This window comes from Mytilus californianus, unplaced genomic scaffold (genome assembly GCF_021869535.1).
Source record: "Mytilus californianus isolate M0D057914Y unplaced genomic scaffold, xbMytCali1.0.p SCAF_11, whole genome shotgun sequence".
Classification (NCBI taxonomy): Eukaryota; Metazoa; Mollusca; class Bivalvia; order Mytilida; family Mytilidae; genus Mytilus; species Mytilus californianus.
The window spans coordinates 32,196,645-32,222,008 of NW_026262593.1; the positions used below are offsets into that span (position 1 = coordinate 32,196,645).

The 25,364-nt window shown below is 33.2% G+C and overlaps 2 protein-coding genes across 4 annotated transcripts; one reads left to right on the top strand and one right to left on the bottom strand.

Annotated features, from left to right (window-relative positions):
- Positions 1–6,324: 6,324 nt before the first annotated feature.
- On the bottom strand, positions 6,325–17,185 carry LOC127719914 (uncharacterized). Its single transcript, XM_052226282.1, has 10 exons — positions 16,481–17,185; positions 15,116–15,760; positions 14,632–14,780; positions 14,089–14,286; positions 13,613–13,777; positions 12,798–12,930; positions 12,091–12,233; positions 11,552–11,666; positions 10,910–11,126; positions 6,325–7,384 (listed from the first exon to the last, which is right to left on the bottom strand). The coding sequence occupies exons 2-10, from the start codon at positions 15,726–15,728 to the stop codon at positions 6,973–6,975; spliced, it is 2,145 nt and encodes a 714-aa protein (XP_052082242.1). The 5' UTR covers positions 15,729–15,760; positions 16,481–17,185; the 3' UTR covers positions 6,325–6,972.
- Positions 17,186–18,846: 1,661 nt separating this feature from the next.
- LOC127719927 (protein mono-ADP-ribosyltransferase PARP15-like) lies at positions 18,847–23,659 on the top strand. 3 transcript variants are annotated; one of them, XR_007990542.1, is made up of 5 exons: positions 18,847–19,250; positions 20,818–21,003; positions 21,632–21,803; positions 22,443–22,665; positions 23,094–23,659. XR_007990542.1 is itself a non-coding variant. In XM_052226301.1 (5 exons), exons 2-5 carry the CDS (start codon positions 20,831–20,833, stop codon positions 23,503–23,505), a joined length of 915 nt encoding a protein of 304 aa, XP_052082261.1. In that variant the 5' UTR covers positions 18,855–19,250; positions 20,818–20,830; the 3' UTR covers positions 23,506–23,659. The 3 variants fall into 3 exon arrangements, 2 of the variants coding, with proteins under 2 accessions (XP_052082261.1, XP_052082262.1); XM_052226301.1 differs by having other exon boundaries at positions 18,855–19,250; positions 21,632–21,738; XM_052226302.1 differs by having other exon boundaries at positions 18,855–19,249; positions 20,806–21,003; positions 21,632–21,738.
- Positions 23,660–25,364: the final 1,705 nt, after the last annotated feature.

The window sequence follows — 25,364 nt, forward strand, 5'->3', positions numbered from 1 at the left end:
TATTGGTATAGTAGAAAGGTCGATTGCAGGATTAATATATATATATAGCATTCTACTACTAGGGGGTGTTATACGACCTTGACTACCGATGAGGGTCTCACAGAGTCGGTGGATGAATAGCATTATAAAATTTAATTCATACAGAATAACAAACAAACCTACCACGAAGTTCTTAAAAAAATTCACAAAAACAAATGAAAAATACCACTTCCAAAATACCATTCACCATTAATACAATGTCTTTAAAAATCTATGAAACTTACCTTTAATTATTTTTCAAAATATCTAATAATGAAAAGTAAATTTCAAACTATATTTAAACATAATTTCTTCTCTAAAATTCGAATTTATGCTGTATCTATTTTTAACTATGAATCTATATATATAGCTACTTACAATTTCTGTTAATTGTGCAATACAGCTCTGAATTTAGACTGTGACTTAATATTTGACATAGCTTAGGCTTCTGACACATGATGAATGTGGTCTAAGAACTGAAAAAATTGAAATTGGACATTTACATATTATGATTCAGCATATAAAAAAAAAAAAAAATCAATTTTTTATGAAATGAGAGAAAGTTTAATTTTAGACCCTTTGGACCTCAATGTGGACCAATTTGAAAACATGGCCCAAAATCCATATCAAGGAACCCCATATATTAATTTTTGAGGAAATCTAATAAAGTTTAATTTGTCACAGTGCGTTGGACCAACTTGAAAACTGGGCCCAAAATAAAAAAATCTAAATACATATTTAGATTCGGCATATCAAAGAACCTCTTCAATTCAATTTTTGTTAAAATCAAACTATAGTTAATTTGGGACCCTTTAGACCTTAATGTGGACAAATATGATACATGCAACCGGGCCAAAAATCAAAAATCTAAATTGAAGGCTTGATTAAGCATATCAAAGAATCCCAGGAACATAATTTTTGTTGAAATCGAACAAATTTTAATTTTGAGGGGTTCGCTTATCCTTTGGACCTTAATGTGGACCAATTTGAAAACTGGCCCCAAAATTAAAAATCTAAATACACGGTTAGATGCCGGCATATCAAAGAATCCTAAGAATTCAATTTTAGATGAAATCAAACAAAGATTAATTAATCTTATAATTCCCTTTGGACCTCAATGCGGACCAAAACCCAAAATCTAAATATACGGTTAGATACCCTTTAGACCTTAATGTGGACAAATATGATACATGTAACCGGGCCAAAAATCAAAAATCTAAATTGAAGGCTTGATAAGCATATCAAAGAATCCCCGGAACATAATTTGTGTTGAAATCGAACAAAGTTTAATTTTGAGGGGTTCGCTTATCCTTTGGACCTTAATGTGGACCAATTTGAAAACTGGCCCCAAAATTAAAAATCTAAATACACGGTTAGATACCAGGGGTATGTCAAAGAACGTCTCGTCCTTTTTCTAAAAAAGTTCATCGGAAGGTACCAAGAACTTGTTGATGAATATTCCGTATCAGCTTCACAAATAATACACGATGGTCTTGAAGTATAGATTTTGCATACTGACGTTGTTTATCATCTTAATAACGTGTTATAGTATTCTTTTATTTATCTTTATTAATATTACTTTTACTGTTAAGTCTGTTTTTTGAGATATCCATTTGACGTGACTCTGTGCTTATGTATCCCGTCATACTTTGAACGACAAAATTATTTTATTTATAAATATTACTTTTACTGTTGAGTCTGTTTTTTTATGATATACATTTGACGTGACTCTGAACTTATGTATATCGTCATACTTTGTACCACACAATTATTTTATTTTATTTATTAATATTACTTTTACTGTTAAGTCTGTTTATTGTTATATCCATTTTACGTGACTCTGTATTTATGTATCCCCTCATACTTTGAACGACAAAATTATTTTATGTCTACCTGTGCGTCCTTTATGGATGGATTTTACATAGATAAATAAAATCGTATAATATAAGCAAAATGAGGATTTTAATTTTGATGTATGCCTTTTTGTGCTTCTTCGTTACATTTGTTTGTTTTTATAGTGATTAAGAGGATAACACAATGTTGACTGCTGTACCCCTATTTTTTGACATTTTTACCTATTGTGTCTTCTTGTTTTAATCACGCATCGCTGTCAATATAATGGAATTTGATGCGACTGTCATACAAGTGAGGGGTTTCGCTAGCTATAAAACCAGGTTCAATCCACCATTTTCTACATAAGAAAATGCCGTACCAAGTCAGGAATATGACAGTTGTTATCCATTCGTTGGGTGTGTTTGGGCTTTTGATTTTGCCATTTGATTATGACTTATATCTAGAAATTGACTATGAGGGTCGGTTGAAAACAAAACTTTACGACAAAAGAGATGATTTCAGCTTCCGAATTGTGAATTTTCATTTTTACACCAAGAGTTCCAAATGGTGAAGTTGAAATCATTACTTTGTAAATTTAACGGACGCCATCACGAGTTGGTTGACCGTTATGGAATATCCGTTTCACAGATGATATCGGATATGTTCCTTATGTCGTAACTACATTCCCGTTCTCTTTTCCCTAATGTGACCTACCGAATTAGACTATTTACCCCTATTTGTGACATTTTTACCTATTGATTTTGTTTGTTTTGTTCACACATCGTTGTCAATATAATGGAATTTGAAGCGACTGTCTTACAAGTGAGAGGTTTAGCTAGCTTTAAAGCCAGGTTCAATCCACCATTTTCTACATAAGAAAATGCCTGTACCAAGTCAGGAATATGACAGTTGTTATCCATTCGTTTGATGTGTTTGTTTTTTTTTATCAGTTTGCCATTTGATTGGGGACTTTCCTTTTTGAATTTTCCTCGGAGTTCAGTATTTTTGTGATTTTACTTTTTAGATGCCGGCATATCAAAGAACCTTAAGAATTCAATTTTAGATGAAATCAAACAAAGTTTAATTAATCTTATAATTTTCCTTGGACCTCAAAGCGGACCAAAACCCAAAATCTAAATAATTATACGGTTAGATTCATGATATTTAAAAAGAACCCCTAGAATTCAAGACTTTCAATTAAACCCATTTGAAATTTGTCAAGAAATAAGCAATTCATACAAAGTATTAGAAAAGTATTGTTTTTGTCCCTTTTTCCTTAAGGTTAGGGCCATAGCCCCCAAAGTCTATTCGGTTTTTTTTTTGGTATGGAACCTTGTGGAACAATTTCATAGAGATCCATAGACTAATACTCAAGTTATTGTCAGGAAACCAGAAATCCTAGTTTTGGTCCATGATTCCTAAACGGTTTGGGCCATAACCTCCAGAATCAATCCCAACCTTCCTTTTGTTGTATGGAACCTTGTGGTACAATTTCATAGAGATCCATACTCTTGTACTCAATTTATTGTCTGGAGATCAAATGTATTCGGACGACGACGATGACGACGACGTCATACCATTATACGAATATAAAAATTTTGCGGTCGTATAAAAATCTGTTGGAAAGGACTTGACTCATCAGATCGGCACGAAGCACACAAACAGCTAACAAAAAATCAAAAGACACCAAGCGTATATAATTGTGAAATTAAGAGATATCAAAATTCTTTACTTTTGTTTCCAATCTGATGTATTTTTCCTTTATCTATGGGACATTGAATTTGTCACGAGCGAGTCTGAAGTTTTCGATCCTGTTTTGGTCTTTTTCGAAATATTTAGCTAGTCTTTTCCTTGTGTAATAACTCTGAAAATCTTTCCATTTGACGACATGTATTTCCTTTAGTATATTATTTTGTATGTGCAATGATTAATTACATAATATTTTATTCTATAAAGAGATAGGACTGTCCAATATCTGTGAAACTCTTCCCAATTCCCGAAGGAAAAAAGGTTACAAAAAGAGGTTCTTGTCGTTCATCGCCTTAAACTGTTGCAAATAAAATAAATTTTAGGATTGAATTGAATCCTTATTCAAGAATGAATATCCTAGACCAGCGGTGAAACCCAACCATTGTTCTGTGAATGAGGCTCGAAATAATTTTCTGCTTAACAGCATTTAAGAACTCATAGCGAACATTGAATCATACATGTAGCTATATATCAAATAAATTTATGCGACATGCTTATTTTCATGCATAATTATTGGCCCTCAAGTCTTTTGTCAATAATCGATGCCCAGTAGTACACAATTGTAAGCAATCTTATACTGGTATGCAAATTGTACGAAAATAAACATCAACAAGCAAAAAAGGGAAATTTCTGGATGAGATTCTAAAATGGATTTATTTCATTTTGTGTCGAGAAGTTGCATATAAGAACACAATTGAATAATATCATTTCAACTTATCAACGCCTCATTTAGGACATTTCACTCTAATATACAGTCCGCCAAAAGTTAAGCACCACCTAAATATAACTGGCAATATTTTTCTAACTATTGCGAAAAAATATTTATGTTTGGTGTTATGAATTACCTATAACATACACTAAGAAAATTCATTACGACCAAAAAAAATAAACTCCGATAAACACGCCAATCAATTTTTTATTAAAGGTCATCTGCACTTTTTCGAATACACTGTTTCGATGCCTTTAAATCATCTTCCTACTGTCCCGAGTACAGGTGAAATTTGACCTTCACCAAGTCACTGTGAAATATGGCAAGGGGTAAGTTATATGTGACTGAACCTTGCCAAGCAATTGACATGTCAAAATGCCAGTAGGAGTACTAGTTGCATAGGTAACCATTTCAATGTTAAACACCCCGCTACGACAATGCTAGACCACACAGGGCAAGGATTGTAACCGAGTACAAAGAGCAAGAAGCCATTGACACTATCTTTTGGCCTTCCATGTCTCCAGACATGAACCCTATCGAACATGTCTGGGATGCTATTGGCAGAAATCTAAATCGCAGAGATCCACCTTTGCAAAATCTTAGCGATTTAAGAAGCGCAATTGTTGCTGAATGGAATAAATTCGCTCAACTAAAGTTCAGAAGGCTTGTACAGAGTATGAGACTCCGTGTTATGGAACTGTACCGGAAGAGAGGGTGTTGCACATCCTATTGACTCAAATATTGACATTAAATTTGCCGAACATACCAAAGATTATTTGCAGAGACTTTTAATGATATTAGGTGATTAATTGTTGTAAAAAAATGAAATCACAGTGGAACTTAAATTCCGTTTCTGATTTGTGTAATGTTCACTATTTCTATGAACGCAAATTTCAAATGCATAGAACCTGCATATGTGAACAAACTTAAGTCTACGGTTTGTTTATGGTATATGTTAGCAAAATTGCTACATGAATATTTTCTCTTTTTCGAGGATTAACTGATTTTTTTAAATGAAAAAAATTTCGATGCAATAAAAATAGGTGGTGCTTAACTTTTGGCGGACTGTATATATACCATACTTAATTAGAACTGAAATGGCAGCTCAGCAAATCAGGTTTTTTTGTTGTTGTGCTGTAAGCTCTGTTCAATCCAACACTTTCATTTGAAAACTTATTTCTGACGAGTTAGTCATTTTGTTTGATATATAACTGTTTGTTTTCTTTATTCATCGCTTGTCTTTTGTTTTATGCATAGGTAGTTGTCACTGGACGTTTAGAAAGTATCAGTCATCTATTGTTTAGTATGCTTTGTATTGTCTGTGTTTTTGTTTTGATTCAGATTTTCATTTGATTTAGAACGGTAAATAAATATGATGGTTGATGTTTAATCAAACGGGAATAGAGACATTCCGTCAAATGGTAAATTTTCAGTTTTTCTTAAGATGAATTTAAACACGCTGGGTGCCAAGAACAGTAATCCTACCACAGCAACTGAGTTAACTCCCTGGTTTTTGGTAAGGTTCGTGTTGATCACTTTTTCGTTTTCTGTCTAGTGTTTTGCGATCTTTTATGTGCCTCCCTTTCGTTTTAACTGTACCTTGTGTTTATGAGCATTGACCCTTCCTAACTCTGTCGATCAGTCTAGATGATTTTGTGGTGTTGGGTTGCTTTCTCAATGCTGTATACACACTATCTCCTTTTAATCATATCATTTGGGTTCATACATTTTTTGTATTTGAATAGGAACATTCCTCTTGTTCACATTAGATTAAAGTATTAGTATTGATGCTACGTGTAGTTGTTTTTATAATTTAAACTCTAAGACTTGCTTGCAATCATTCAGTCAAACTTCTATTATATTTAGCAAGATCGTCCTGAACATGCATGAAATATTTGCCACTGTATGTTAAGCAAACAAGAATCAATCAATATTTAGCAAGTACATTTGTAAGTGCACTTAAGCATAACATAAAGCTAGTATAGCAGACAATAACTTGAATGAAACAAGAAGCATGCTATAAAAGATTTTTATTTATACGTTTACAAGCAAATGTTTTAACAACAAAAGCATTTGATAAGTACCAACAATTAAATTTCATTAATAACTAAAATCAAACACTTTTACATCCTTCATCTATATTTTATCTATCTTCTTTTTATTTTTTTTATTATTTTTCATTGGTGCATGGTACATGTAGTACATGTACATGTATGAATGCCACAATTAGTCATCAAATTAAATAAATAGCTGCTTTGATACAACTACCTGCAAATAATCATGTTTATGTATGTACAAATCAGATAAACAAATATCACATCAAAATATCACATGTACAATTATTTTTGAAAAACATCACAGTGAAGTCGTCGGGACGAACTCCAAACATAGTGATTCCAGCATGTGTCAACAATACATCCCTTCGGCCTAGATGCTTCATACACGAGTAAGCTACATCAATTACCGATCGAAATTACTTTACTTAAGTTTACGAGTAAAGTTATTGTTGTCTTTAAATGGCAAAATATGAAATGAGTTTGATGATATAGATTACATGAAGATAAACACAATATCTACAGGAAACATGTGACAATCGTAGAAGGTATGTTCATTCTTGCACGAAGCCTTCCCTTTTGACATTCCGACGTCATTGTCATTCATGGTTATATGTATTCAATAAGATATTCAGGAAAAAACTGACTGTCTTGAAATATGCAATAAATCTTCGGATTCTTTTTAACATCTACACAGCTATCATATAAAGGTCCACCTTTAACCTGCTGAGGAGGTTTGGTATAATTTCCCTTTCCTGGACACGTTTTTCCCGCCAAAACTTTACACAAAAATATGTATTTGTGATCTTCGTCATCAGGCTGTGCATAGGAATCGGAATATGAAGCATCTACTGAGAAATGCGTTCCTTTTCCTAACACGCGGCCTTTTTTACCACGGCCTAAACGTGATGTTGTACTTTTGTCCGAAATACTATCAAGACTGTCAGGTGTTGTACCGTGAAACAAAGAAATCTCATTGCATCCGTCTTTACCGTAATCGTTATCTAATTCGGTCTTTCTCCTGCAAAATATATAAAATTAAAATAAGTAAAAAAAAATACCGAAACCCACGATGAAAGTTATATGTGTTGTTATAATTCGCATTATTATTATGTCAAAAATAATTATTTTTACTACTGTCATACAAAGTTAGAAATATATAGAGTTAATTGCAAGTTGCAAAGACGTTACATATTTTCCGTACTCATCTGTTTTGTTCTAAACATAACGTATGGTGACCTATAGTTGTTCACTTCTATGTCATTTGGTCTCAGGTGGAGAGTTGTCTCATTGGCAATCATACCACATCTTCTTATATTTATATAACAACAAATAAGAAGATGTGGTATGAGTGCCAACGAGACAACTATCCATCCAAGTCACAATATGTAAAAAGTAAACAATTATAGGACAAAGTACGGCCTTCAACAAGGAGCCTTGGCTCACACCGAACATGAAGCTATAAAGGGCCCCAAAATGACTAGTGTAAAACAATTCAAACCCGGAAAACCAACGGTCGAATCTATATAAATAAACTCAATGTCATACTAGTATCAGAAATTTGTGAAAAACTAAAGGGAGGTTATCTTAATTGATATAAACCAGTCACCAAAGTTTAATGAAAACTGCTCAAAGCACTTTAAAGGTATTGTCCGAAAACTGGAAAATCACCCCTTTTTTATGAATAAAATCCCATAACTCGGAAGTGTAAAATCTAAAATTTATAAAAATTGAAAGGGAGCTTACATCAATAGATATAATTTAAAACAATTCTCCAAAGTTTCATGAGAACTGCTGAAAGCATTTTTGAGTAATTGTCCGAAAACTGGAAAATCCCCCTTTTTTTAATGAATAAAAACTCCATAACTCGGAAACGTAAATTCTAAAATTTATAAAAAACGAAAAGGAGCTCACGTCAATAGATATGAACAATTCACAAAAGTTTTATGCAAATTGGTTTGAAGCGTTTTTTGAGTTAATGTCCGACAAGTTGACGACGGACGGACAGACGGACAACGGTATACCGTAAAGGGGCGTATAAAAACAAGAAACGAGAAACACTTATGAACCACACCAACAAACGACAACCACTGAACAACAGGCTCCTCAGGGCCGTAACTACATTGAGGCAAATGAGGCAAATGCCTCATGTTGGAAATTAAAAAAAAAAAAAAATTATAATAATAAGTTAAAACAAAAGCTTGTCTTCATATCAAATTGTTTTCACGGCGAGTGTCTTACAAGAACCTCTGACGTCGCCCCTGTTTTTTCGAGATCCATTGTCTATTGTTTGTCGTAATGTGTCTAAAATCTGTTCCCAGGTTTGTCTTTTGTTCATTGGTTGCCATTCTCTATGACTATTCTCCTAGTTTTGAATTTAATTGGTAAATTAGTAATTTTGCTTTAAACTTGAGTTTTATCATATTTAAGGACCTTTTGTCTAATTTTAAATTGTAAAAATAATTGAAATTAGCTCTCGACTTTTTGTTCTAAGGCGGCGTTAAGCGAACACCAATCAATCAATCGATCTATATGACTATGGTTTCAGTTGTCTAAAAGAGAGACGAAAGATACCAGAGGGACAATCAAACTCATAGATCGAAAACAAACTGACAACGCCATGGCCAAAAATAAAAAGACAAACAGACAAATAATAGTACAGATGACACAACATAGAAAACCAAAGACTAAGCAACACGAACCCCACCAAAAACTGGGGGTGATCTCAGGTGCTCCCGAAGGATAAGCAGATCCTGCTCCACATGTGGCACCCGTCGTGTTGCTTATGTTATTACAAATCCGGTAAATAGTCTAATTCGGTAGGTCACATTCGTGAAAAGGGAAGGGTATTGTTGTTACGACACAAGAAACATATCCGATATCATCTGTAAAATGGTTATTCTATAACGGTCAACCAACTCGTGATGGCGTCTAAATTAATATTCCTTGTTGTGAACGTTCATTCTATGCTTTGCGTAGACTTAAGACTTTGGAAAGATCTACGATAACTAGTGAATGGTCATGTGTGGTTTGCCAATATTACATGCCCACCGATGTCCAGATATTGTTCGAGAAAATGCTTTGAGAAGATACGATGCTACCCGTAACCGGACATAAAATGTCGTTTTTGATGTTAAAAAATACAAAACTGGCTCTCTTTTCAGTAAATAAATACTAAAAAGCTGACATGGGTAAATTTAAAGTGAAACAACCCAATTTTCCGGAATCAGATCATTTAAAAAGAAAATAATGTATTGCTATATGACCTTTTCAATTGAGGGGATAATCATTAACTTGTTCATGCCCTAAAACAGAAAATAAAGGGATATGGAGTAAATGTCCATGGGACAAAATCGCACACAATACGTAGAAAAAATACAAATTATCAATGAACAGGGCTTTTATTCCTGTTCTTAATCTTGACAGTCGCTGGAGGGTCTTCAACAATGAACGAATCATTCATACCCTACAACCAGGTCAAGACGGTCCCTTGCAACTTAAGCAGTACTTAAAGTATTGTACTGTGAATAAATTTTAAAGTCACAAAAATATAACACCAAAGTCTAAACACAATGCAAGACCAGAACAGACAGATCCGACATTAATCAGCCGGTATACATATTAAAACTGCACAAAAATGAAGCAATGAGGTCTTAGAACAGTTTTCCTGAGTGTACCCTTTTATCCCAGTTAGAAACTACACCAAGTTGTAATTGTGTTATAAAAACTGAATTCACATAGTTATATCAATGATTATCAACCCCCTCTTAACTTAATTTAAAAAAAAAACAGAATTGACAGGTATTATAATATGTTTTTCTGCAAGCCAAAACTCAATAAGAAAAAAAACAAAAATAGACAGCAGCCACACACTTGTCTATATATATGTGAATTACGATTATTGCTTTATCCTACATATCGGTCTTTTTATGTTGTTCCTAAAAACTAAAAAAGTCTAACACTGAATCTATATATTTTCTTTGAGACCAGAATATTGTCGAAAAAATAAATTAAAACAAAACTTGCGTTTTAGATTATGGGAGGGTCCGGTAAACGCTCAGAATGCACGATTTTGCGTCATTTCCCCCAAAGCTTCTAGTGGCCTTGAGTGACCCCTAGACCCATTGCCGGAAATGTTTTCGCCTCGCTCCGCTCGGCAAATATATTTTGCCTCACTTTTAAAAGAGGCTAGTTACGGCCCTGCTCCTGACTATACGTTTTATAATAAATTAATTTTTTTTATGGCAAATCAAAGTAAAACTAGACGGGTTCTGACACCCGTTCAACTTTGCAACATACGGGTATTTACGGGGATAAAAGAACAGGAGAGCAGTCTGTTGAACGCGTACTGTTTTTGGTTATGTCCGATACGCATGGTTAGATTATACTAAAGGCAATGAAACAACGTATATACGAATAAAAGGAATTACAGGATATATGGAATTGCGACAGCAATTCAACGACACAAAAACCCCACAGACATCAAGAGGTAAGCATAGGATATTCAATAATGCCTTTATAAAATCGGGTTGAACTATCTACTTACGTCAAGTATTTCTTCCAAACCAACTTGTTTTGTAGTCTGTGAATAGATATAATTGTTGCTTGTGGCAAGGTCTTTTCAAATTTCATTTGGACATTATCCCATTCTATTTTCTCTTTATTTTGGTCTAGGTTCACCATCATTTTGTTCTTTCTTGCCATAGCTGCCCAATGTGGAGGGGTTTTAAATTTTTCGTCTTTCACTCCAACTGTGGAAACAACTGAAAATAAAACAATACAATAATTAAGTATATCGATACTGTTAACGTGAATAACTTATTAGAAATATATACCACGTGGTGTTATAAATCTCTTCTTGTATTAATCTTAAGCCTTACAAATACCTCGTGTTACAGTTAAAGTTTACCTATAAAGCTATGACTTGCTCGTCCATTCGTTGTTGTAGTTTTTGGTATCATATCAAGCTTCTACTTACTGGTCAACTCAGGTTTTGTGTAGTAATCAACTCATTACTTGTTATATTTTATAATTAAACGTTTTATCGAGGTTTCAGTTGCAGTATAACTGCACTCGTGTCCATAAAATCATAGGGAGGTCATTTTGAAAGTTGGCACCACTAGATAAATGAGACACAGAAAAGTAAAAAGAGGTTGTATTGGTAACTTGTAATATAAGTAGCACTTACTAGGCGATGTGGCTTTGTGGTAGTTTGTCCAGGTATCAGTTGCAGCATTATAAAAATAAAGAGGCGTTTTTTTATGGTCTCCGTCAAAGTCCCACCAGTCAAAATTGTATTTTTTCTGTAAAGTAAGCAAAATTTTAAAATTGTATAACACAAATAATTCAAAACATTATTTAGGGTTGGTAGCTAATTGGTTGTTGCTAAAAGCACCTCTGAGTAAAGGAATAAGTATTTTTCGCCTCTTTAATGATTTTTTCTGTGGCACACTTCAAATATGGAACAATAAATCATTGGACCAATAAACGGAGCAAATTAACAGGTAGGTTGCATTATGGGTACTCACTGTTTTGTGCGTTCTAATTGGTATAGACGTCATTTACGAGGTGACTGACACTGCGAATCGTAATTTACAACGACGGAGGTTGAAATTTTGAATTGTTCTAGAACAACTTAAAATTATCTATTGTAGCGTAAGCGTTACTGTCAAATAGCAAATCTATGGCCATATAATTTACTGATTTCCAATTATAACAAGTATTTACCAGGTAATTGACATTGTCATCTGCAGGTTTTGTAACTTCCAGTTGTTTCATGAGGTCTTCTGTTTCCTTAGTCAGTTTTCCTCCCTGTTTTAGTTCTTCTGTGAACGCTTGAAATTGTTCTTTATTAGATTCCTTATAGCATACTGGAAGTATATGTTTAATCTTACAACATGGTAGCCAGTACACTATCATTAATTTACGCAAGTGTGACTTTGGTATAGAAATAGCTATACTTCTCCCGTTCGGTTATTCGGAAAATTATGAAGTCCAGTTTGAAAAGATGTATTCAATCCTATAATGCGTCTTGAGAAAGTGCCTTGTAAAAACTCAATGATGCGGCCGTTGGTGGCCCGTTGCAAAATAAAGTCTGCCCCTTCCAATATTCCCTCTTGTTTCCAGTAGAGGTCTTTAAGTATTTGCCACTGGACGTTAACCAACAACAATAAATCAATTTAATCATTGCACCCTTTTCCTATTCCCTGTATCAGTTTATCTGTTTCGATAATTTCATCATATCCGTTTGACTTTCTTCTATTCCATTCACTTCCATTTTATTGTTATCTTTTTCACTTGTGTATATCTCTAGATATTTTAATTTAAGTAATTATATTAAAGTCGGTGTAGGGAATTTTTATGCACATGTCCTTTCTGTTACATCAAACACTATTAATATTTTTGTTTACGTTAACATAACACTAAATACCTACCTCCCAGAAACATTTCTGTAATCAAACTAAAGTTAGCTAGTTTTAGAAGGCATCCACCAGTTCGCTCTGCTAATTCTTCATAAAACTTTTCAGCCGGGCTTGAATATCCACTATTGCAATATACGCCATATACCTGTAATTACATAAAAAAAAAATACAAGCACGAAATAGCTTTACTTCATTATAATTCAAATTTGATCTCCCGAGAGAAGCGTGTAAATATGTTTACTTCTCTGTACCTTCGTAAATTGGTTTTAGGGAATAAAGTATTCAACATTCTACACGTTACAATAAAAATGTCTAAGAAAAGACAAATACAATGGCCAAAAGAAAAAAAGACGAAGATATAAGCACCAAACCAGCAAACCAAAAGAAGACATAGAATAATGTGAAAATATTTATTAGCAATTAAAATTTGAAGTCGAATGAAACAATGTTTTCAACAAAACCAATCACTGGAAATAATTGTAGGTGAAAAACAACTGAAACAGCAACCAAGCAACGATAATCATATGACTAAACAATGCGATTTCCTCGAGTAAAAACATCATCAACATCATGAAAGACCAATTTTCTAAGTAAACAAAAAATACGAAATAGACAATTGGAAACAAAGGACTACTTACTAGATCTATGCCTGGGGAAAGCACAATACACATTTATTTGTTTACACGTATATAAAAAAAAAACCCACATATATACACAGTTTTAAAATTCACAATTTTGCGAATGCACATTCACTTCCAATTATTATGACGAAAAAGAATAAAGGTATATGCCAATGAGACAGCAATCCAACAAGTCATATATTTTACCTTTACTTCCATTGCTTTCAAGGCGTCCAGCTCTTCGTGCCAGTTAATCTTCTGGTCGGTATAGGATGGTGGATGCGGTTCACAGTCTCCAATCACAACCAGAGCCTTGGCAGAGTCTTCTGTCCAATCGAGTTTCTGTGCTTTATGCAGCACCAACTCGTAGCACTGAAAGATAAGTTTTTTTCAGTTTTGATCGTGTCTTACTGATTTGCCGAATCATCATAAATAATTGCTTTTACAGCCGATTCTCCGTAATGTGCATTTTTTTATATTATCTTAAATCTTAACCTTTGGCTGATCATTTTACAGCTTTTTAATAGATGTTTAGTGCCCATGTGTCATTCGTATCAACCAAATACTTACATGTATCAAGAAATTTAAAATGCGCAATGGCATTTAACACATTACAAAATCAAATTCTCATTTCTTTAAGGTTCATTAACCAATTTATCATTCTAAAATATATCAGTAAATACCTCAGGAGCATCACCACCTCCTGTTGCGGGAGTTCCCGCTGCAAAGTTGACTAGTTTTTGTACATCTGACGTAAAATCCTGGATTTTGATGACGTAGTTGTGGTTATCACAAAAATCGCCGTGTGCTATTATTCCAATTCTTATATTTGGTATATCTCTTAAAAGTCGCTGACATGTTTCTTTTAAATTAGTCCTGACCTACAATAAAGCGTGGATGTGTTATGAAAGTTTGTATATATGACAACAATGTGAACTGTCTTCCGAATACATCTAAAAGAAGAACATGACTTTATCGCGTTCTTACACTTTTGTATCTTTAATAGAATAGAAAAAACAAAGGATATGTTGTATCCATCCATGACACAAAATCAGTACATGCACATCAAAAAACACACAAAAGGCACAAAAACAGCGATTGTATTGCTGTTCTTCATCTCAAAGTGACAGTGAGGCCTTTGTTTAGTTATTATTCATGTACATTTTGATAAACCATACTCTAGATAGAAAGAATAGTCAATATTATTATCTTCAAGTTCTTCGTACCTTCATTAGGTACTGACTCATACTGCCGGTTGTGTCAAAAGAAAAAACTACTTCAACGTTCTTTCCATCTGTTTCGAAACTTGAAAGGATGGCATCCTTCAAATTATCATCAACAACAACTTGATCTTCTTCCTCACTGTCAGATGATTCTATAAACAATGTTCATGTGATATTTAGATTTTACCAGTTCATTTAGTGAGATGGAAAGCATTGTATTTAAAACAATAAAAGAACCAGGCCATTAAGAGTTTAAACATTTGGACTTTAATATGGTTGATTCGATGCAAAAATTCATATTTTATATTTATTCACATGTTTCGAATATTTCTTGTACACATTGACGGTTTCAGTTATCACACTCAGTAATAATTATACTAAACGTTTCAGGAAACAATCTTGAACTTGTTTTCAAATGAGCCAAAGTACACGAAAAACATGGCTACATGCAAAGGACTTCGAAATGACCTAAATGTTAAGTTCATACCTTTGTAATCAGAACTTTTGGATTTCTTTGAACCTTTCTTGGATGATGGTGATGGATATTTTCGCTTTCCTCCTTTGGAAAAATCCGCGAAACCTTTTCCGCCTTTACCCTTACCAAGATCAGTATACGGTTCTGTACCTTTTCCTTTTGTGACCATGGCAAGTGATCCTTTTCCTAAACCTTTTCCACCTTTACCACGCCCATATTTAAAAGGTAGAGCTGTAGTTGTTTTCGTTGTCTCCTTGATACCTTTTCCGCCTTTACCCTTACTAATATAAGAATACGATTCTGTACCTTTTCCTTTTGTAACCATGGCAGATGATCCTTTTCCTATACCTTTTCCACCTTTACCACACATGTATTTTTTACCTTTTGCTTTTGTTACTACGGTTAATTGTGCTTCCCGTACACCTGTTCCTCTTTTACATTGCACATGTTCAAAAGATAGAGCTGTGGTTGTCTCTGTAAGCTTTTTTCCGCCTTTACCCATCAATGTGGTCTTTTTTATGAATGTCGATGTTGGTGTACTTTTCTTTGCCGCTTTGGTGGCTAATTGTTTTCTTGGAGCTTTTCCGCCCGTAGATGTCCGCGCTGTTTGCTTTGTACGTGCCATCTTCAACTTTTGGTTCAATTGTTAGTTTAGATCTTTAAAAAAAACAACCATAAATGCATTTAAGGCGCCCTTATTGATGGCCAAAAGATTATAAGTTTTCCATATTAGCGTTCAGTATACTTTCATGATTATCATAATTATGCTTTGTTGAGTCAATGTTTTATATAATTTTAAAGGTCACCGTGGATTATTATGACGGAATAAAGAAGTACAGACTGATAATGCCGAATGCAAATGTATTCACATTTACCAAATATCCTTGAAAACTTGCACATAGCGGAATATGAAAAACTACATTGTTACGCTGTTGGTATTCACTTTAAAAGTTATATATACATTTGTACATATGTATTTATATAGACTAAGTGAGTTGTTACAAGATCTGATTGTAATTTCCCAAAGGATCTAAATTATTCAATACACACACCCTTATAAAAGACTAACATCAATAAGGAATATTATATAAAAGATCACGTAAATATGTAATAATATAATAAGAGGGTCTGAAGCTAAAATAAGTGTTACTTAATTTATAGAATTAAAGCAAACAAAAGAACGTCTTCAAATATTTGTATTAGTGACTGGAAATTAAATGCTAGAGTAAAACGTATTGTTTTCGTGATTTTAATTCTAAATATCTTTACGAAATAATATAGTTATAAATACATTCAGTCTAAAGGTATAGTTTTAAATCAGGTAACTAAATCATGCGAACAAATATAATATGCATATCCCGAAATACATCTACATACCACAAGAGTAGAGTAGAAATAATCTGCCCTCCTCTCTGTTATGTTCCAAATGAATAAAATAAGCCCTACACTTTAAACTGCTGAATTTAAGTATATGTCTAAATTTAGAAATTATGTATTTGATCGGTTGTAACAGCCAACCGTTTACCAATGTTCATTGGTTGAACTCATTTCATTGGATAATTCATTCTAATTTTAACCATGACGTTCAACTATCAGGCATTTCACAACATGTTGAAATAATAACCAATTGTCCATCTGTTCAAGGTCTAATTCTAATTTTAACCATGACGTTCAACAACCAGGCATTTCACAACATGTTGAAATAACAACCAAATTTTCCATCTGATCAAAGTCGCTTTCATTGGATAAGTTCAATCTAATTTTAAACATGACGTTCAACTGTCAGGCATTTCACAATATGTTGACATAACAACCACACTTCGTTCTGTTCAAGGTCTCTTCTGGTGTTCAACGATTGATCATGTAACAAATCAATACACAAATGATTAGGACAGGTAGTTTGGTTTTGTTGATTGTCATTTTTTACCTATATAAACATTGGATAGTTCATTCTTACATAATATATCAGACATTTCACAATTTGTCGAAATAACAACCAAACTGGTACAATGTGGTAACTGTTCAAAGTCTTTACTGGTGTTGAAAGCTTGATCATCAAATCGGGTAACAAATCAATATTAAAAATAAAATATCAGGTGTTCTATATTTAGCTGTTTTTACTTTACCTGTATAAATCTATTGAATCAGATATAAATGTCACGTATCTGTAAGATTAGAGATTCTATAACAATCATAAATTAAATCTCTAACATACAATTGTGTACTACAATTGTGTACACAATCAAAAATGTATTTAATGGAGATCATAAAAGATGATTGCAATATATATGATATATATCATGCTATCAATCCTACTATTCTTATCAATAATTAAACATGAGTAAAGATCAAAAGTTTGACTGTACAGCCTAAAAGAATCTACATCCAAAGTTGATTTGATATATTGGGCCTGTTAATTTATAATCATGAGCATCAAATTTTTTCTTTTTTTTTCAGCTTTGTCCTTCGTTCTTTTGAAACCTGTTATAATAACTTATCAATTGCAAGTTGCAGGATCTGCTTAGAATTTCAGGAGCACCTGGGATCCTCCCCGGTTTTTGGTTGTGTTCGTGTTACTCCAGTCTTTAGTTTTTTATGTAGTGTTTTGTAGAGAATTGCTTTTTGTTTTTTTCCTTTTGCGTTTTCATTCTCCCTATGTTATTATCTGTCTCTTTTATTTTTATATATATATACAACATATGTAAAAATATGTAATACAAAATGTAGACGACATTATATTTTAGTATCAGTCTACTAGCAACGCCATCATTTATGTTGTATTATTGTAGAAAACTATGTGATTGCGTTTGAATGTTCTCTTTCTTTAGTGGGTTTTTAAACTGCTGGGACGATGTCCGAATTACATGGATTTTGTTTGTTTTTTTTTCTTTTTTGGACCCTCGAAAAAATTAATTCTTTTCGTTTTGCACACTTGGTATTTCTAATTTTTTGTCAACTCTTTAATCTTTGCACATTTCAAAAGTTCATATACTCATTGACTTGCAATCAACATTTCAAAAAAAAATCAACCAGGGATCTCTATACTGTATCGTATGCCCTTAAGATGATGCATGCCAAGTATAGCACTATATAGATAAACAGTCATTGCTTAAAGTAGAAAGAAATTAAGATAAAATGATCAAGTGATCACAAATACTCCCACCCGCAGCATAACTGTATGGTGAATATCCTCAATTAAAATCGAATTTATCCTTTATCTTATGTTTATGATATTGTGTTTTAAATTCAAAAATGTAAATTTCCTATCTGACATCAATAAACGAAACAAAAAACAATCAACTCAAATCTTTGTACTTAAACAATCATCGGAAGACCAAAAAAACGACTTCAATTTTTAGTGTATTTAGAGGTACGAAAGGACGGACATGGGTTTAACTACGGTATATACATTTTGTACCACCCTTTTCGGGACATGGGTTAAAAAAAATCAAGAAATAATTTGACCTAAGAACAATAACTACGTTGTAAACCATTCCATATAGACTACAAATAACTACGTTATACTTGTATTGATCAAAATAATTGTTTTATATTTAACATTTGAAAAGGCGCTGAATCAGCATTCTTTTTCTGGATTACATTTGTACTTCAGCAGAATAGAGGAATGTGTCATACTTAAAAACATATATTCAGATCAATATATATATATATATATATATATAATCAAATGAAAAAATATATGGCTATATAATGTATTTTTTTCATTTGATTATTTTCCTAATCACAACCTAAATTAATTCTTTAATGAAAATTAACAATTAAATTGAAATAAGTCATGATGATTAGTTTTATATAAATAAAACATCACGTAAAGGCTAAATAAAGCAACACAATATTTAAATACCCGGTCTGTCATATCTAAAAATAGCACATATCATTTATTTTGTGAAACATCATGATTTAATCGAACCGTTGAACACCAACGTATATTGGCTGTCATTGCACCATATTGTGAAATGTTAATTGACGGTTGAACACCCATAATGCACCAACGACATCATATGATCATCAAAATTAGCCAATGAAAATATGTGACCAAACTGGTTGTGACAACGGAGGAAATATTTTATATCTTGATATGAAGTTAATGCATCACATGATATCTGGAATTCTAACATAGTAAAAGGTAATTTTAAAGCATTGTAATTTTTTTTTAACTTTTTTGATTTGAAAATAAGTGGTTTTAAAATTCAGCACCTAGTAATTATATGTTAGAAAGAAAGGGTAGTGTTTCGCATTCAGTGACACATATTACACGCATATTCACTGAGACTACTTTAACACAATCAAAGTACTGAAGTACTGAACATCGGATGACCGCAAGTTCTTGTGGATGGTCACAAGCACTTGTCTCAGAAAAAAATCACATCTCTATAACTGAAAGTGAGGTTAATGTACAGATATAAAAAAAATTCTGAGACAAGTTCGTGCGTGGATAATAAATAAATGACAGGGAATTTAACCTCACCGTAATAACTATTATATTGTAGTGATACAAATCAGTATACTCTGGTTTGTTGTTATATATTATATTAATATTTGTATATAACAGTTGCCTGTATATATAATTTTCATCCATTTGTATATCATTCTATTCTACTATATTAATAATAGTGCAGTGCAAATGCATGGTGGACACTCTTCTGTAAAAATTCAATTTTTCTAAAAGATTGGATTTGAGTAGGCATTCATATTTTCCCGCAAAACGTTCAACTCCCATGCAGAGTTGTCGGTCCTTGAGAGAGAGCAAGGACCAATATAAACTCTGCATGGGAGATTGCAAACGTTCTTGAGATATTCTTTCGCATGCGTTAACACAATTTTTTCTGTACGTGTGCATAGATATTAATGATTTTTTACTTATATATATATATATAACAAAACATTTTCATATTATTAATTTATGTTCTTAAAAAAATATTTTATGAGTATTCATTGAAGAAATGAATTTATAACAAGCGATAAGGAATGTTATTTTGCACTCGATGATGTCCGCGTATTTATAGATTATAGATCCGTTACCAGTCAAACACGAAAGTTACGTAATGGAAATCTCTCTGGCAACAATACATCGGAATGCCCTCACGGTCATCGCGATTTAAAAATGGTATTGGGCGCGGGCGTTTGGGCCATGGACCCTTTCCTTCATTCCAGTGTTTAATTTTGTATGCCAACTGAAATTTATTTCTCAATTCTGAAATTTATTTCTTAATACTGAAACTTATTTATTAATACTGAAACTTATTTCTTAATACAGAAACTTATTTGTTAATACTGAAACTTATTTCTTAATACTGAAAAATTAAAATAGGAAAACAGGGATAACGGCTGGTGTTGTAATATCTTATTTGTAATAGAAAGAAACATAGGATGTAAATAAGTTGAAATATAAAAGAAATTTAAACTTACTAAAAACACCGATTAAAAAGAAATAAATGGGGCCCAACGCGCCTGTGGTCTTAGATGTTCAGGACGAGAACATGTCGTTGGGATAGAAATTATGCCCCCATACCCTACCCCTACCCCCACCCCGATATATAAAAAATATACAAATAATATCAATAATGAATTATTTACCATGATTTTTTTTTTCGTTTTGAGAACTAGCAATTGTATACCATATGGTCTCACTAACATTAATTAATCCAATCTCAGTATTTTAGAATATTCAATTTTTTTTGGACGGATTTCAGCACAATATTAAAGATGGGACGTACTAAACAGACAGCGCGGATATCCACCGGCGGAAAAGCCCCAAGAAAACAATTAGCAGCCAAAACAGGAAAACAAACTTCTACAGTCATAATGAAAGGAAAGGGCGGAAAAGGTTTCACAGCTCCATCGCCGTCAAAGTTCACAAAAATTCCAACAAAATTAAGGTAACCGATAATCTCTTTACTTTTCATTGTTATTGTTTCTTAGTGGTACGAAAGATATCAAATAAAATCAAATCTATTGTTTAGACGTTTTAGTCTTTTAAAATCCAATAGTAGGATTGTAAGAAAGGCATACAAAATTCAATAGTATGATTGTAAGAAAGGCATACAAAATCCAATAGTAGGATTGTAAGAAAGGCATACAAAATTCAATAGTAGGATTGTAAGAAAGGCATACAAAATCCAATAGTAGGATTGTAAGAAAGGCATACAAAATCCAAAAGTAGGATTGTAAGAAAGGCATACAAAATCCAATAGTAGGATTGTAAGAAAGGCATACAAAATTTAATAGCAGGATTGTAAGAAAGACATTCAAAATTCAATAAGAACATACACAAAGATACGCGAAATAAACTCACAATGCTCCTATTGTAATCTATTGAAAAACAAGCATCTTCACCAAGGATTTGGAATAACAGTAAGAAAAACCCTTGCCTTCATGTCGACTTGTATCACTTACTCAAACATTTTTTCCCTCATATAATCAAATAGCGCGTGCATTTTAATTGCTCACACAGTGAACTCAATAAAATTATCACAATGCTAACAGTTGTAAGCCTTTTTATTTTAGCTTTATTCCAAGTAGTACATTTCCTTCAGCAACCATCCCACACACAATACCAGCGCCATTACCTACACTGTCAAAAAATGTGACGTCGCATGTATCAAACGTAAGAGGTAAGACTTGAATAACTCGGTCTCTCTTACGTTACATGTGTCATGTACTTTTACTTATATTAAAGGTAGGTAAGATGCATTCTGAATGAATGTAAGGGGTATATGAAACTGTAGAGTTTGATTCAAAATATGTTAGAAATCGCAAAGGGATAGAAGAAGCTAGTCCAGTCCCATTGTAGCGATAAATATTTTTTTTATGTATACTTTGTTTCGACTGCCGCCCCTTTTTAGAGAAAATTGTTCGTATTCCTCCGTGTCTCCTGTTTTTAAAACCTTGAACCTGCTATTACGTTAATCGATCGTTATAACTTGGGAAATCATGCTTAGTACAGACCTTTGCTCACCTTGAAGTTCTTACTATGCATTAAAATTGGTTTTCAATGTCTATTAATTGTTTTTTTCTTGAAATTCATTTTTTTAGATTCGGCATACTCCGTTTTTCTACACACATAACATTAGGTTTATATCAAAAACATGTATCAAACACCGATCTTCTTTCGCTCATACTAATATATATAAATAACATAATAATTTAGTTAGCATTTTTTACAAAGACAATACAAATGTACATGTCACAGCAAACAAATCAATGACGTGGATGTTCAGAAATATAAAACAGTAATTGTGCAAATATTTTAACAAAAACATAATAAAGTTATAAAATGAATAAAGGTTCACTACTTTCTTTTGTATGTCACCATCAGCTCACATGGCTACAAAAACAGCTGAAAAACTACCAACGCCTTCTCACTGGACTGATATGGACGGAGAAAATAACATAATGGTAAACATTGATCAGAATGTAGAAGGATTTATGAAAATGGAATGGGAAAATGTTCAAATGAAATTTGAGAAAACTTTCACACATGCCACTATCATATCAATCCACAGACTTCAGAATGTCTTCTTTTGGGAAAATTATTACTTGTAAGTAGTGTTTGCAGTGTCATAACGCCAAATTAAATGGGTTACAATACAGAAATTATATACAAAAAAAAAGGTTTATTGTTTCTAATGTCTTCCAGCATTTCACGTAATGTCTTTTCAATTAAGTGCATAAAATGTAACTAAAACCAATAAGAACACAACACTGTGGTGGGCGTAAAAGGGGAGAACCGGGCCATTTTTGTTAAAACGACAATTTTGACAAGCAATAAAAAGTCAGATTTCTCACTGCCTTTCTTTATTTTTCATGAAAGCAATACAGTTTTGGATAAATGTAATTCTCTCTGATTAATATTGTTGATATTCCATAGATTTCATGAAATGGTAAGTTCGGAAACAAAAATTGTACAATGCACTTCTAGAGCTTCATTATCCGCATATCTTATACAGGACTTATTTTAATCTTATAGGAGAAAAAGAAAATTGGAATATGATTATGGCAAAGGCTGTTCTAACGAGCTCAGTTTGTTTCATGGCACAACCCCAGACAGTCTGGAGGTCATTACAGAACAAAATTTAGACCCTCGTCTAGCAGGCGGTCGTACTGGAACTATGTTAGGGAAAGGAATATATTTTGCAAAAGACGCATCATATTCCGACTCTTATGCGCAACCTGACGATGCAGGTCATAAATTCATGTTTCTGTGTAAAGTTTTGGCGGGAAAAACATGTAAAGGAAAATCTGACTACACGAGACCTCCACAGCAGTTTTCAGGAGGTCCTTTATTCGACAGTTGTGTAGACAATGAGAAGAACCCGCGAATATACTGTGTTTACCATGATAGTCAGTACTATCCTGAATATCTTATTGAATACATTTAAGTTGTTGCACAAAATGGCCGGAATGTATATTAAGCACTAGTATTGAATTTGTTGATAAAGACAATATATGACTGGAACAAAAAGTTGTTATAACTTTAAAAATGTTCAAATCTTTACATATTGTCACATTTGTAAATGAATGTATTAATGCGTATTTGTTATTTCCTTGTGGCAATAATCAAGATATGTGAAACTTAATTGTGTATTATTTTCAATTGTTTAATCAGATTGGCACAAATCTAAAAAAAACCAAATAAAGTAAACACAAAAGACATGCATGATTGTGAGCGCTCAACACTCCTCTAACATTAGACAGGCTGTTACATCACTATCCAATGTTAGAGGAGTGTTGAGATCGCTCACAATCATGTTTTTCCTGCCTCATTCTAGTCAGGAGCATGTAGTTCAGTAGTTGTCGTTGGTTTCCGTCTGTCATATTTGTTTTTATACGACCGCAAAACATTTTTTGCGTTCGTATAATGCTATCATGTCGTCGTCGTCGGCGGCGTCGTCTGCGTCGTCGTCGTCGTCCGAAGACACATTTGGTTTCCGGACAATAACTTTAGTTTAAGTGAATGGATCACTATGAAATTTTACCAGAAGGTTAAATACCACAAAAGGAAGGTTGGGATTGATTTTAGGGGTTATGGTACCAACAGTTTAGGAATTAGGGGCCAAAAAGGGGTCAAAAACAAGCATTTTTGTAGTTTCCAGACAATAACTTGTGTAAGAGTATGAATCTCTCTAAAAATTGTACAACAAGGTTCCATACCACAAAGGGAAGGCTGGGATTGAGTTTAAGGGGGTTATTACTCCAAAAAGGGGGGGGTCAAAAAGTTTGGGGAGATTTTTTTGGGGGGGTTCATATTTTTTTTCTTCAAAATTTTTGAAATTTTCAAATTTTTTGAAAAGTTTCAAGAAGATATCTTCAATTGCACAGTATTGCGCAATAGCAAGAAATCTTCAAATTCACAGTATTGCGCAACAGCAAGAAATCTTCAATTGAACAGTATTGCGCTATAGCAAGAAATCTTCAATTGCACAATAGCAAGAAATCTTCAATTGCACAATATTGCGCAATAGCATATTCAAATTTTTAAGATCTTTGACCACATTTATTTTGTGTCAGAAACATATCATGTCAAAAATTTGATCACAATCCAAATTCAGACAGTATCAAGCTTGAATATTGTGTCCAAACTTGCCCCAACTGTTCAGGGTTCGACCTCTGCGGTCGTATCAGGCTGCGCCCAGCGAAGCATTTTATTCGTTGATTGTTTTGTCTTCAATCAAGCCGTTGATTTTCTTGCTCGAATTGTTTCATATTTTGTCATGTCGGGCGTTTTATAGCTTACTATACTGAATGAGTTTTGCTTGTTGTTGAAGTCTGTACTGTGACGTAAGGTAGCTTATATTCATGTGATTTGGACTCCGTTGGGGATAGTTGTCTCAAGGTTGGCAATCTGACCATGTACTTTTTATATGTAACAAATAAATGCCTGGAAATAATTAAAAAGGATACTAAACCAATTGAAACTATGTCGTAAAGATCAAAGGGAAAGGACATCACTCAAACACAAAATCAGTTATTTTTTGTGTAAAAGAAACGACGTATGCAAACGGCAAAGACTTGTGTGGTACCAACCCAAAAGTGAAAGTTGTTCAGCCTCATACTATACCTATCGTTTTTCTCTGCGGACAAATAACGTCAAATTGGGAAAAGTTCAATAAGAGACAACAGGTAGTTTACCGATGTCAAATTTCATCAATCTAAGTGGATCATACAAATCAAGTTTAAAACCAAAAACTGTGGGAATCTAAACATAAAAAACGAAACTGGATGCGTCGACATAGTAAGG